Raw genomic sequence first — 16,011 nt, 5'->3', positions numbered from 1 at the left:
CTGTGCACTGTCTGTGTATTCCTTTCATTTTCTGCACAAGCACGAAGGAAGCAAAGATCTGAGACTGATTCAAATGCTATTTTAAAGCTATCCTGGAACTTTGACGTTTGAATATATCGCCAGATGGAAGGGTAGAGAGAGAAAGGAGAGAGAAAGAGGGAGAGAGAGGGAGAGCGCGACGTCAAAACACAATTTGAAAGACGTAATTCGAAAATCGTCGTTCGCCCGACGGCAGCGACCCTCCGTCGGACGTCAAAATGAAATTACGCGACCCTCCACACGGGGACCTTGGGGCAGGCACAAAGGCTCGTTTGCCGAGGACACAGTACAACAATCTGTCTAAAGGGACCTAAACCACTAATCGTTTCGCGATTAACTTCCATTAAACGCTACTTAATGAACAAAACTTTCCTTCTATGTCGTGGCCACAATCATGGATGATATTTAAGATATTCTCGCGTGTCTGTTGAATTCTTCGATTTATCATGACAGATTCCTCGCGTGAGTTTCCACAAGATGAGAAGTGCTGAATGTTGTTTTGATCAGTAGAATCATTGCGCGCGTAATGAATGAATTGTTCTCATAGTTTAAACTTTAACATAATTTCAGTACAATAATTGCCATTGTAAAATAAATAATGTGCTCTGAATAGGGTGTGGGATAGGAAAGATAATCTAGTAAACCTTCACTGGACCATCTCTCGAAACATGTCTTCCATATGGGTTCATTGTTTAGGCACGTGTTCCGTAAATCGCGGAAGAATATATCTTCCCTTCCGAGGGACAGAAATTTCCTTGTGTTCCAGTTTTTCATGATTAACATAATATATAATACAATGAACATAAGTTTCACGTATATTTTGTGTTACGCAAAATATATAAAGTACATTAAAAAATAATAAAAATAAGATATAGCATTTGATATTCACATATCGAATATATAACATTTATATTTTTGCTCATTTCTACTCGACAGTAAAAAGAGCGTTTGACTAGATCGTGAGGGAAAGATTCATTGATGCGATCATCAGCCTCCTCAATCAACTTCTAGGATGAATTAGCAGGATGAGAAAAAATAGAATAACGACACACCTGTTTTTCGCTGCAGCAGCACGATCCCTCTGCCTCCTGTTCTTGAACCAATTCCCGACCTGCGTCGGCGTGAGTCCCGTCGCGGCGGCCAGCTCTCTCTTTTTGCCCGGATTCGGATAAGGATCCTGAAGATACCATTCCCTCAGAAGCGATCTGGTCCTTTCCTTGAAGCAATGCGTTTTCTGCTCGCCGTCCCAAATTGTCCTCGGTAATGGAAATTTCTTCCGGACACGATACTTGTCCACGGGACCTAGTGGCCGACCGCGAAGTTTCTCAGCCTCCTGGTAGTGCGCCTCCAGCCACATGGCTTGCAGCTTACCGTGGGAATCCTTGGTGAATTTATGTCTTTCCAAGATAGCGTAGAGCTCCCGGTAGTGACCCGAGTGAAACGCCACGATGGCACGCGCCCTCAGAACGGCCTCGCTCTGGTTTAGCTCTTGGACGTTGGGATGAGCAACTGGGAGACTCCATAAGAACCTGGCCAATCTCTCAATGTCACCGCTCTCTTCCAGCGTCTCGCAGACCGCGGCCACCTGGTTGACAGAAAAAGACAACGTCGGCAGGGCAAATATCGGAGCAGGTACGAGCGGACCGTTCGCGTTCGGCGGCGTTGTGCCAGCGGCGGACATCTTCCCTGAGGAGCGGCGGTCTCTTCGCGATTCACCAAGTCTGATGATGCGGTGTGGTCTGGGGTCTCGGTGTCTCGGCACCGTCACCTGGACTTGTCGCGACTCAGGAAGCACGGGGCTTCGATTTATACTTGCTCCTGGACCTTTTCATGATTCGTCGAGGTCACGCGCGACACGTTTGCTCATCACAAACAAATGCAACGATCACTGACAGATTATTTATGTCACTATTGGCACTGTAGAATCCTACAATCCGCAAGTAAAAATTGATGCGGATCCCGAGACGTCTAGAGAGACAATACAGGAGAAGTTTTCGTCTTTCGTAAAACAGAGTCGCTCGCGAGACAACTGACTGCTTCCGCGGATGCTCGTTCCTCGATACGTCATTGATCAACTCGATGATAACTTCCGAACGATTCGTGGCAACGTTGTGGATCGGCATAGGATCATGTCGCAGGTTCTCCAATGTTGATCGAGAACAGCTATCTCGGTTGAGTCCGCGCGATTGTCCTCCAGGTCACTTCAGGTAACACCCACCCTAGGCCAGGCACGCTGACGCTCTTCCACGTCGTGGGGATATCACGCGAGGCCGCTGTTGCCTGGATCGTATCGGATAGCAAACTGGTTTCGTTTACAAGCCGGCATCTCGGCACCGGCCCTACCCAGCATGATACGTTTGTACGCGCCCGTTGCGACCGGGTTGTCCCGCCGGCTGCTCTAGACCTGCCTCTACCTCTCTCTCGCTACCTCCATCACCTCCAGGTCTCACGAAGAGGTATGGGCGAGAAAACGAGACGGGAGATAGGAGACATCAGAGGGGTCCCCTCAACGCGCAGGCCACGCCTACAAGGTACCCCGGGATTGGCCGGATCCCATCCACGTAGCCATGGTAACCTTTCTTCATCCTTCCGTTAGGCAGTGTAGGGAGCTATGCTTGTGTCAGTTTAATTATCCCTTCCACATGCGTATCCGGGCCGGCATGCGAACCCCACCATGAATGCTCCTCCACCACCGTCGATGCCACCTCTCTCACGCCCCGCTCTCTGACGGTCAGAAGGGTGCGAGACGAGGAGAGAGAGAGCGATCGATGCACCCGACAAGATGTGGGACGGAGACGTTGATATAGCCATTCTCCCCTTCCGCCCTGTCATGGAGGGGTGAACGAGCATGATCCCGCGAGCTGCTGCTGTTCCTGCTGCCGTGACGCCACTGCTGCTGTTGCTTCTGTTGCTGTGATCTCGCGGCGAACTGTTTTCGACGTTGAACTCGGTACTCGGTGATAGCTGGATAAGATTGATAGGTTGCCAGCCACCGTTCTCAGACTAGGACGTTTACGTATCTCCGTACCTTTAGCTCATCGTTCAATTTTAGACAGGATCTTTTGGCGATTATTCTCTTTAGGTTTGTTACTTTAAGTGATGATGATGATGACGATGATTTATTTCTTGTAGGAAATTATTAAAGTAAGAAAATTTCGAAAAATGATGTACTTGTGTGACACTTAAGTATTTTTCTATCTTTCTCTCTATTATTCTGAAAAGAGTTTTAGATATTTCTGCAATATTGATCAAAGAAAATGTTCGAGTCCATTGAAATGTGACCTGATCAAGGCACGCACGACGCGCGCGATTGTTGCCAAAGTATAATATTCAGCTTCCGTGTATAGAGAAGCCTTAGATTTATAATCGAGTATATCTCTTGTACCTTAGACAGAGCGACGACAGAAGTGAAGTATTGAGGAACTGAGGACACGCGACGGCGCCGAAGGCGTCTCCGTTTTATCGAACGCACAGCCACCGCAGAAGCTTTAGTCTCGCGCAATGGATATTCTGATTTTATTCTACTTTAGTACTCTCACTGTAGTAGCAAATCTTATTTAAATCCTGGAATTCATATGCGAATTCAAGAAAATGTGTTATATGTACGAATTTGCGTACATAAAAGAATTGAAACGTCAAATATAAGGAAGTTGCCATGATGTAAAAGTAGTTAAAAAGTCTGCCTGATATGTATTTGTAAAGTCTTGAAATCTTAGACTATAAATATATAATTATTTCACTTACGTTACAAAGTTGCCAGCTATAATCTATGTGCGCTTGATATGAAAATAACATAGTATTTGCAAACTGCATATACATTAAAAATTCTGTATTTAAACTCGCTTCTCAGTTTATAACATTGGCATATTCAATGCTCCTAACTATTATACGGATTATCAGTTAAGCGTCGAGCAACGTATAATATATACGTAGCCATTGACGTGGGACTTATGTGTCGACGTGTAATAATCGTTCAAAGTTTAACATAGCTGTCAGTAATGGGTGCGCGACCGTTAAATCTCTCGATCGATCCGAGTAATGAAAAAGTAAACGTGGTTTCACTGTGGCGGATGATTCCTTCCGATTGCTCTCGTTTACGTTTGCTCGGCGGTCGTTCCGTTTCACGACCGGTAACGGCAGCAGCCGCGATTGGCCAGGGTTAAATCGGATTACAGTGCGGACGGGATTACCTCGAGTTTTTCGAAAGACACCATCATCCCTGCGGTATGGTCCCGTAGCTCAGGGTTTCGTGTTTTTTTCCGCGACACAATCCGCCATCCATCCGTCTACGTCACGTCCGGTATATCCTGTCTATACCTGATAGTTACATGTGGAAAGGATTGCAGTGACTTATGATCGTACCGCTACCATTCGTCCGTTATGCGCTATTTTTTTGTATTTCAGCAAGTATCTCTTGCGAACAAATGCGATTGAAACTGTTACGCATCAGTCATATTTTATCTGTCAGTTGTGTGAATGTTTTTTGGAGGGAAAGCTGCATGTGTCGCTCTTATATTTAGAGTATATTTAGAGAGTGTAGTTTATTTGCACTGTTATATAACTGCATATTGATGGATCTATATCGCGAGTATGGTGTCACGTTTTAGTACAGATTTATCGACAATATTCGAGGTGTTGAAAATTGGAACGCTATGGAAAATCATGTATGACGTGCAAGCCTAAATTAAAATAGCCGTTTCAGTTCGGTTAGAATATCCGCGAGGTTTTCCTGAAAAATGAACGCAACATTGAGTTTCCTTCACATATAGTTTAAAAGTATCATTAATATAAAAGTACAACAAATATAAAAATATCAAAGAACGTACTATTTACGATGATGAGCGATCGTCTCGCTTGAAATGACAGACGATTACGGGATGCAATTATCAGCTTACTGATGATTTCATCCTACCTGCAGACTATCACGAAGATATCGATACTTGAACCTTTTTCTACATATTTCTTCTCTTACATTTCTATTTTAATACATACATAATATATTATCGAGTTTTGCAATATCTTTATACAATATTATCAATATACAATATAGAATATAACAAGTATATTGATGATAAATGCGGAAAAAATGTCAGAAATCTGCAGTAACAGAAAATCTTATAGAAACTGTCGGATTTCGAGAACCAGAAATCGGTGCATAACGCGCGTTAGCGATCGAGCTGCACGACGCAGCGGCGACGAGGGCGACGCATCGGCGCTTTAATGATGTCATATCGTCGAGTCTTTAACGATCTCTCGGCGCTCGGTTCTGGTGCGAGCGATAAACGTGCGAACAACGGATACCAAAGGTCGCGTATACGCTTATACGGGATACGAACGCGCCGGTAATGGATTACGGTCGCGCGGGATATAATAGAATATCGGGCGCGGAATAGCTCACAGATAAATGCCGCGATAACGACAGGTAGGCCGCGGGTATTACACCGCTCCATCATCCCACCCTCGATTACGCGGATCGATCTATCGCGTGCGGCGTCGTTTGTTTGCCGACCCGGACGCTTCCCAGGACAAATGATCTCGTCGCATGGCTGCCATTTTACTTTCTCGCTGCTCTCTTTCCGCTTCCTTCTCCATCACGATCTGCTGGCCGTTTCTCCTTAGCCCGTCACCGATTTTCACGGCGGCGCGAGTTGGTTCGCCGCTCTAAGCGGAAACAATTTGTCGGTCCTGCGATGCGAGAGCGAGTGTATCGTGGGTGGGTATTGTGGCGAGACCGGGCGAGGTTGCCTCCATTGAATTCCTCATCTGGCGGCGGCTATTTCTTTCCGCGATGAGAACTGTCAAGAGGGAATCGTTACACGGGGTAGATTAATCGTCGTCAGGAAACCGACGAGAGGTGCAAACCGTGTTCGCTGCGGTGTGCGTGAATGTGTACGTGCATGTGCGCGCGTGTGTGTATGCGTTCTACGTGGCTTCGCTCATCGTCGCCGCACCACGCACCCAGCCGATTACGTCGCATCGACTGCATGATGGAATGCGCGCAACTCGCTCCGATGCCCGCATGTTCTTGACGTGTTCTCGTGGCGGATTCGAGGCACGCTGCGGTTCACCACGAGGAAGCAATTAAGTGTTTCTAAATATGCAACCAATCTGCACACGTGCCGACTGAGATTGCGATTTTACATAATGCCTCGTGCGATAATTACGAATCGTCAATGTCGTCGTCAGAAAAAAGCGTGATTATTTATTGCGGTGCATATTATGTGCTTTATGCATAGAAATCAGCAGAAAATAAATCAAACGGGAACTTTGCGAATTTTATTAAGCTCGACGCAAAAGTACACGATTTGTCGAATCTCTTCATCACAAAGTACGTCAAATATGATATTATCAATACTCGTGTAAGTTTATCGGCAAGGCAAACTATTGGGTTGGCCAAAAAGTAATTGCGTTTTTTTTTATATAAATAAAAGGCGAATTTTTCATGGGAAACAAAAACTTTATTAAACAATATATTGTCCATTTTGTTTGATTATCTTTTGCCATTTTTCAGGCAACTTCATGATTCCGCGCTCAAAAAAGTTCTTATCTTTTTCAGCGAAAAACAATTCCAAGAACGATTTGATATCCTCATCAGCAGTAAAGGTTTTACCATTCAAGGCGTTTTGCAACGAACGAAACAAATGGTAATCTGATGGTGCCAGGTCTGGCGAATATGGTGGATGTGGTAACACATCCCATCCAAGCTGCAACAATTTTTGACGAGTTACCAAACTTGTACGTGGTCTAGCGTTATCATGGTGAAACACAACACCTTTGCGATTCACCAATTCTCGACGTTTCTGTTTGATGGCATCATTTAATTTATCCAGTTGACGACAGTATACGTCTGAATTAATGGTTTGATTCCTTGCAAGCAGCTCAAAATACACAATACCTTTAAAGTCCCACCAGACTGACAGCATAATCTTTCTTTGGTGAATATCTGCTTTTCAAGTGCTTTGAGCAGGTTCATCACGCTTGCTCCACGATCTTTTTCGTTTGACGTTGTAGACGATCCATTTTTCGTCACCTGTTATCATACGTTTCAAAAATGGATCATTTTCCTCACGTTTCAAAAGAGAATCGCAGATGTCAATACGCTTAGTGAGATGAATTTCTTTGAGCTCATGTGATACCCAAATATCGAGCTTACTAATGTATCCAAGTCGTTTTGAATGGTTTTCAACACTCGATTTCGATATGTTAAGATTCTCAGCAATCTCTCGTGTCGTTAAACGCCGATTGGAATCGATCAGTGCCTTTATTTTGTCATCATCAATTTCGATTGGCCTTCCTGAGCGTGGTGCATCTTTCACATTAAAATCTCGAGATCGAAATTTAGTAAACCAATTTTGACACTGCCGCAGTTTTAAAGCATCTTCGCCATATACATGACATAACTTTTTATGAGCTTGCACAGCGTTTTTCCCTTTTCGGAAGTAATAAAACAAAATATGAGGAAAATGTTCTTTTTGATTTTCCATTTTGAAATCGACGGCAAACAAACAATCGTTAACGAAATCGTGTACTTTCTTTTTCTAAAACAAGCTTGAACTGTGAGTTGTTAACCTACATAATGAATTTGCGGTTTAGAATGAAGTTAGTTACATTTCAAGACATGTATGTCCATCTATTGGAAAAAAACGCAATTACTTTTTGGCCAACCCAATAATTTGCGCATCGTCAGCTTGTCACACGTTGAACAATCATACATAAACACTGCTTTCTTGTCCCGTCGATTCGTAGATTCGTCATATTAACCCAGTTTTATCGCAAGACATCCTTCCCGGTACTTGACGTGCAATCGTCCACGTATCTCGACTCCTTTGTCCCCCGATTTCATCGAACGCCATGTACGTCGTCGATTTCCAATTGATACCGTCGACATTGCGATCGCGCGGGGTACACGCGCGGGTCGCGCGTGGCGGAATTATTTATCGATCTCCGATCGGGTAAACGGCTTACAGCATTAAAAATCGCCGGGCTTGGGCCACGGGCGTAATTCGTACTGATTTTATCGAACGTAAGCTCTCCATTGTACGCGCTGTGCATGCAACCTTTCATTCCCGTGCCACCGAGTTGTTCGCCCGTTGCGGCGGGAGTTGTCGGCGGGAAGGGGAAGAACGAGACGTATCGTTGTGGGATAATCCTCCTCTGCTGGTGCGGACTATGGGGTGTCCGCGCCTAATATGGCGGCTTTATTATTTAACGTGCGTCTAATGGGGAGTTCCTTGTCCGGCAGCCTCGTTGCGACCTATCGCGCATTGTACGGGCTCGTGTAACCGCAGTTGGGTTCGCAGTCGGACAAGAGACAGGCTCTTCATGTTCCGTCGTGTTCTTTTCGCTTTATTCGAGTCGACAGGTCCTTTTTTGCGCCACGCAGTGCACATTTCGTGCACTTTATGATACATTTTCGTATGATTCTTCGTGGCACGCCAGCATGATGATGCTGATTGTAGCGCTGCATGTTTAATTTAGTAACGTCGCACGTTGTCTTCTCGCGAATACTAAACCGTGAGATTACGATTGAATTAAAGGAGCTCATAATCTCATAAGCTTCTTAGTTAATTTAACAGATCTGCGCTGAATGTGGCACTCGAGTGAGCTACTCTCTTGGTGTATTTTATCTTTATAAGCTGTTGTCATGAATATACGTTACAAAACGCCACGAGTCTCTCACCTGTCCAATTAGAGATTAGAAAATTTTGATGCATTTACGACTAGTTACCCCTTGGTAAAGACATCCACACTGCGGAACAGTTCTATTATTCTCTCGACGGTTCTTCGCGCAAGCTGTTCTTTATCGGCAGCGATCTGCCAACAGAACTTCGACGTTCGCTCGGCTGGATCGACGGTACGGGAAGTCGCCGTAGATCCGGCAGCAAAGTTCGCCAGTCGAGGAGTCAATTTTCGGAAAGCCGCACGATCTCTTGGCACGCCGCGGCGCCGGCGGGAAAGTCCCTCCTGTTTACAGAGGATCCACTCGATAGTCCGAGGATGAAATTTAAGGTTCGAGCGCGGGAGGAGGATGGAAGATCGTTGGGGTCCCGAGCGACGAGAGGGGTGAAAAAATCTGGCCGGAGAGAACGGGGAGGCGGGGACCCACTGGATGACGGGACTCATCTGCGCGATGGCGCCATGGCCATTTGTTTATTTTACTTTTCTGGGCCAGACTTGGGCTCCTCTAATTCGACCGACCCTCCTCCGGCGTAACTGTGGGTTAATGAGGTCGTTAACAAGGGTTCCACTAATTTCGCTATCTTAGTCGGAGGCTGCGGTCGCGCGCTTCCTTCCCTCCTCAGAGATAATATCGCACTGGCGTCAGTGATTTCGGAGCACTTTATAGGTACCACGTGAGTATCGGCAGGAGTAGCTAAAATGTTGCCGACTGTGTGATTATTTTACGTGCGTATGTTGGAGCCCGTTCTACCGATGTTTGCCTTACAATCATGGTAATACGCGTGCTGTCATTGTCGTATAATTTACGTTAGCAGAGTGAATAGTTCGTACGTTACGTACGTGAGATGTTAAGCGACTAATTTCGTGGTTGATGCTGAAACGGTCTTTGCGCGCCGAGCTTCCTAACGAGATTAATTTCTTTCGATTCACCGAGATCAGAGAGAGAGAGAGCACCATCGAGAGATTACACCGTCAACTTTCGTTGCGCCCTCGAAAAATTCGATTGCGCGTCGATCCGCTATGGGAAAAATCTTTCATCGTGCGTGCTCGTCAGAACGTTAAACGAGCTGACAGAGAAAATATAGTTCGCGCAAAGCGAATTTATTAAAAAATTTCTCTGCACGCGCGCGCGCACGTGAAGACCTGTCCGTACGTTTATCTACCACGCACTTTTTCCCCGCGGCGGGGAAAAAATCTCATCGTCCACTTTATATTCAAAATAGAAGAGATTCGCGCCGACAGGCTTTTTCAATGCCTCTCTTTTAGGTATTTCTCGGGGGGGGCCCGCTGCACGTCGATTAAACGTTTCGCACATTTTCCGCTCTTCTCTCTTTCCTCTACTCCTTGCTCTCTCCTTGCGCTCCTTGTCCTTTCTACCTTCATTTTGCCACCCTCTTGCGTTAATCCGCACTTCGCTCGTACCTCATTTTGAGGTATACCGACATTTTTCTCTCATTTCCTATCCGTTTTCTTTATCGCCTTTGTCTACTCTCGCTCCGTGACACTCTCGATCTCCGTTGCTTGTCGCGTTGCGCTCCCTCTTTCAAGCGCCCGTCACTTTCCTCCCATTTCGCCGTTCGCCCTCCAGTCCTCCCTTGTTCTCCGTCGACATCTCATTATTATTTTTCGCACGATTTCCCACGCGTGCCGTCGCTCGACCAGCCGATAAAATTTCCCGCGATATTGTGTTTGGCATTATCGCAATCATGAACGAGCGCGAGCACCGCCCGCTCGTACCCTGCGTTTCCGCCGGGCGTTGTACACACACATACATACACCATACGTACACACATATACGTGCTATTCCGAATTTATACCGCGCTTTTAACACAGCCGACGCCTCCGCCGTAATTTCGTGCTCGCGCGCAAAGCCACTCGTTCAAAACGCGGCGGCAACGAGCCGCTTTTGCCGGCGCGTCGGCCGCGACATTTGTAATGTTGAATTTCGCTCAAAATACGCGGGAAGAATGCACCGTGATGCAACGATAATTCCACATACCGTTGGCGATTCTGTGAAGCCCGCGGGAAATGTACAGTTGACGACTCGCTCGTGCATAAGATACGTAATCACGGAGCAAATGGCCGCGTGGGTATCGACAATTTTGCTGTAATGAATTTATCGCGGTGAATTCTTTCGGATTTACAATTGAAAGTATCGCGGTATTTCGGCAGATTTTACTTCTGTTCGTGACACAAATAAATTGGAATTACATATTTATGTAATTTTTGAAAATGCGTCGGGATCACAAGCGCAATCATCTGTACACATAATTTACGTACATGTGCGATGTTACACGAATATTCCTGTGCGTTTCCCGTGGATAAGTCTATTGTCGCGCGTGTATTTTTATATCCTATCTGCAGGGTGGCGCAAAAAAGTCATGGTCGTGACTAAATGCATTCGTGACCGTTCTATTCCTGCTGTCTTCGGGGGTGGCGCTCGTCAATCTGTGGGACGTCAAGTCGCCGACTGCATCGGCGCCACGAAGAAGAAAACGATGAAGAAGCGCAGGAAGTGCCCGGGAACTCGATATCGCCCTGGGCAAATACGTTTCCTCGGGCTGTTTGTTATGTTACATCTTAACCCGACGAATGGGTGGCCTTTTAAAACGCCTCGTTGTCACTTCGAGCATCGCACCATGTCTTTTTGTCCTTTTGAAGATGGGAAAGCTCGTTCTTACGGAAATTTGCAAGTGCATTTACACCATGCTCTTCTCCAAAATTTGAATGTTATAGTTTGTGATCTAGACTCAAAGCAATTTCTCAGTTTCCATATACTGGCAGATTTTTATTTGCATCACTGCGGGCAAAAGATAGGCTTTTGGACATGACTTTGTTTTGACAAAGAATCAATAATATACAAAGACACTTTTCATAATCTCTTTCCATTGGTGATTAACGTTTCAATGACTAGAAATAATAACGGAAGTTGTTTGTCCATTGAAATTGTGGTCTTGGTAAAGAAGTGGAAAATGAAACTGAGAAAAATGACTTGCGACGAACGTGACAAACGTTAACATTCTTGGATTAGTAAAGCTGTCCTGAGTTCTGAGTTTCTTTCTTTGCTTGAAGATGTAGAAATCATTGTTTCTTGTGTGCGCAGAAAGAGTCTTTATCTTTTTATATATGATTCTTTATAAGGTATCATGAATGTGACACGTATGCCATAGATTTATTTTATTCAATATCTTGTCACTGTTGCTATAGTCGGTCGAAAGAAAACATATATTAGCACTTATACACAAAGAATAAGATTGATTGAGATGATACATTATCAGAATTGCATCTCGAACATAGGACATTATCGATTTTGATTTCCTATCCACATACCACGTACCATTCAGAAGAAAGAATTTTCACAGAAACATTCTTCCTCCTCGAAACTTGAGAAATATTTCACGTTTGGCTGAAATTACTGATCTTTTCGAGATCAGAACGGGATCAGAAGAGTTTACAAACGGCAAAATAGGTATCCGCTTAACCGGCGCCACAGATAACGCGACGTTGTTTCTGCGTGTCTGAAACGTGCCTTTTCCGAATTTAGAGAGACTTGTCGAAGACTCCTGCAGGAATAGCCGAGGTGAGTATTTAAAAAGCATATTTCGTCCATTCCGCATTGTGAGTGATCCCGGCGAATGAACACCCTCTTGGCCGCAGCAAGATCGCGACAAGATCGAAGGATCCAGGTATTGATCGTAAGCGGCTTGGACCCGTGGGGATTGTCTCCTTTGTGTCCACGATCTGCTATTGGCCACGTCCGTAAGTTCACACCTTGACATAATCGGCGTGCTCCGACGAGCGGGACACATTTGGCAACTATTACCGGCCGTGACACTTACACCCCACGGCACAGCCACTCTTTTATCCGAAAGGCGGCCATTCATAGGTACCTATACACAACAATCGTGAGACACGTGAATGAACGCTCTACGAGCGGCGAGACTCCTGGATCATTGTCGCGTTTCGCTTCATTTCTCGCTGTTTGCCACATCCCACTTTGCTTCGCTAATCTGAAAATGTAACTGCAAGAGGCAGAACAGCGACGAGATTATACATCAGTCATGTATTATCACGAACGTCCCAACGTTTCATCAAAATTCAAAGTTACCCTTACAATCAGAAATAACTTTGCGTACGAAAGTCTCAATTTACAAAAATTTCATATTTGATAAATATGCAACATATTTTTTTGTTGCAATGATAATTATTATCATAGTTTGTGTTTAAGCGTGCAAGGCAAACTACATTGTCAATTAAATCTGTATTCTGGCTGACTCGTGAAGAACTTGTTAAACTTTTGCGCGCGGAAAAGCCGTTTGCTTTTCTTTTGCATCTCGCGTCCACGTATGGTACGCATGCACGCACGTACATACGCATGTTAACGCGTGTACGTGCAGCTCGTGTATACGAGGGTTCCATAATATAAGTTCATCGCGGGCGCGCTGATGCGTACGTAATCCCGTGGTGCTTACCGATAGCATCACCGGGGTTTTATTTTCATTATTCATTTGTTCGGCCTCTCCCCATAGACGGGCCCGGAAAGCTTACACGTATAACCCCATGTTTCTACGTCGGTTTAATCAGATAAAACCCTGCCCGGCGAAAATCGACGGGCACTCCGCGGCATGCGGCTGTTTTCGGGTGATGCGACCGCGCAAAACGCGCGTTTGGATGCACGCCTGTAAGCGCAATATGGTTTAACGTGTAACGAAGACAGATGTCTATTTTTTATATATATATATAATATTATGATAACACTCCGGCGTTGTCGATAAGATACTAAAGAAGTTTAATTAATTGGCGATAATGTTGTTTCATGAGATACATCATGGATCAAATAATGTCTTCATAAAAATTGCATGCTATCAAATGTTATCTCGCGTGTATTTGCTACATCAGAACGCTTGTTATTATTAAATGTGCGAAATAGAGCTCCTTCGTGCCTGATAGTTTTTTGTTGATTACGTTAATTGAATCGGTGTGATGTTTAAGCACGGTGAATTATGCGGCAACATAAAAGCCGAAAGGAATGATGTATATCATGCTGCATAACACGCGTGTGAAAGTTGCATCTATAGGTGCATGCTCGTCGCTTGTTTTTCCGTGCGTATACACCGCGAAGCTTCATCAGATTCTTTAATTACCAAGTGAAGGATGGATGCAGGAAGCGTGAGAGTCGCCGCCGGATGGGTGAGGAAGAAGAGGCGGGGAGAGAAGTAAAAGGGACGTAATTAAGGGATTAGCTTAGTTAATGTAGACGCTGGCTTAACGAATCGTAATGTAGAGGGCTGTTAGAAAAATGTGTTTCGCGCGAGGTCCAAGTGAGTCGCGCTCGATTAACGCGCGAAAATGTTTCTGCTTGAGAGACAGAGAAAGAGAGAGCGAGAGGGAGCAACTTACGTTTCTTACATAATCTCGCAGTATAAATTTTTCGTGTTATTAATACTTGATGCACCGCTTGTTCTTCTATTATAACTAAGAAAGCGCGGGAGGTTGTTCCAAGATGTCGATACGTATCGTCTTCGGCTAAATACTTGGGAACAAGTATCTCGATCGTCATCGGGTACGAGCGATATCGCCCACCCTGTTTTTCCAACAAAACGCCAGCGCGCCGTTATCCGGGCGTCTTAAGCCCGGGGATAGGATGCTCTTCATTCTGCTCGAAACACGATATTCTCCCCGGCATGGTCTGCCCACGTGTTTCGCGTTGACCGTTAAAATTCGCCTCCGCACGCTCTCGTGATATCTCGTGCTGGTAGGCGGTGTATTATTTTTCCGGCGGCTCTCGCCAAATTGGCTCGCACGGAATCTCGAATTACCGACACTCGACACCACCGCGCGCGAGGAGGGTAAAACTTCTATCGCTCACCTCTTCCTCGTCCTCCGCCTCCTCTCCGTCCGCCGAAACCATCCCCTCATCCCTCGCGCTCCGTGCTCGCTTTCCGGCGTGGCGAAAAAATATTCCGCAATGTTCAATCGCTTTATCGGCACCCCGGCTGAAAAAATGCCGCGGAGTTCTCGCTGGTTCGAATTGATATTTCGGTGCACAAAGAGATATACGATACACAGAGCAACGATGCTTTTCTTGTTAATGGAGGCTGAACAAAATTGGAGGCAAGTGCGATTTTTCGAGTAAACCGATATTTCGACGCGAAATAGTGGTACTCACAAGTGCATGAACGGAAAGTACAAGTAAGACCGAAAGTTTTTACGCGCGCATATTTTTCCACGGAAGCGTAGAATACTGCGCTTCACTTTTCCCGGGAAATAATGAAAAACGTATTAAGGTGAGGTAATTGAATGTCCTATTAAGCACTTTCGTAAATCATTCCGCGCAATAAAAAAACGCAAAAGAAAATAACTAATTATGGGTAGATTAATAGAGACAAAATGGCGCTCGGGATGAGCGGGGTTTGCCACACCCTGACATGTCATTCCCGTATACGGAAAAAAGGCGTGTCAGTACAGGGTTCGGAGGAAAAGCAAAGAGTTATTGTATAATCACGGACTTCCGCTCGACACGGTGCAGCAAATCTTTCTCAGTGATTTTTTGCGCTCTTCTCTTTGCATATTGTGACCCCCCAATAATATGACATCCTTGTTCTCTCTTTCACCCCCCCCCCTCTCTCTCTTCGTTTGGGCGTAACCCAATAGGCCTTCCATAGGAAGATCATACTTCGATACAAAGGTTGATCGCTACATCGCACGCGATCACGGTGCACGTCACGTAAACTGACGATCTTCATAGCACCATTTGCTGGCTCATCGTATAACACGCCAATATTGCGCCCCTTCTTGGAACGGAGCGCGTAACGCCCTGTACCTTAACGTTTCATTAACGACCGAGTGCATACCGGGATCTGATTGGAAGGGTAAGCTCGTGCGATCGTGTTCATTGACATTTTCAAGTAGATTGCCGTGATCGGGTAAACGTAAGCGCAAGATCGAAATGATAAATAAACGAAATCTCGTATTTTAAACAATCTCTCTCTATTATATTCATCGAAATAGCTAGGTCTACGAGCCTGAAGAACATTTTTCCTTTTTACGTTTCGCAACGCTCTTCAGCCGTTGAGTAGGCCGTTGAAGTGCATCAGACACAATTAGTAATTTGTGTTTCGAGTGAAGGGCACCCGCAATATTTGAGAGAGGTATCTTTTATTCTTTTATAAAGGAAGAGTAAAGAGTAATCGAAATGAAACTTGCGTTCAGGGTTGACTTCGATTCTAAAGACTGCAGAGAACGCTTTTTGCCCGTCGATTGGGAGGCTTACCGGAAAATGAACCCGTTGTG

The 16,011-nt window shown here is 45.2% G+C and overlaps 1 protein-coding gene across 2 annotated transcripts in view; it reads right to left on the bottom strand.

The window, feature by feature from the left end:
• The window catches only part of LOC105282546 (homeobox protein SIX3), a 47,555-nt gene extending 45,075 nt beyond the window's left edge, over positions 1-2,480 (bottom strand). For both annotated transcript variants that reach the window (XM_011344577.3, XM_011344578.3), the window contains exon 1: positions 1,092-2,480. In XM_011344577.3, the coding sequence (XP_011342879.1) occupies positions 1,092-1,720 (629 nt within the window). In that variant the 5' untranslated portion in view covers positions 1,721-2,480. The remainder of the gene's footprint in view (positions 1-1,091) is intronic.
• Positions 2,481-16,011: the final 13,531 nt, after the last annotated feature.

This window comes from Ooceraea biroi, chromosome 4 (genome assembly GCF_003672135.1).
Source record: "Ooceraea biroi isolate clonal line C1 chromosome 4, Obir_v5.4, whole genome shotgun sequence".
NCBI lineage: Eukaryota > Metazoa > Arthropoda > Insecta > Hymenoptera > Formicidae > Ooceraea > Ooceraea biroi.
Note: the sequence above shows the minus strand (reverse complement) of the source record. Positions and strands in the feature narration are given on the sequence as shown.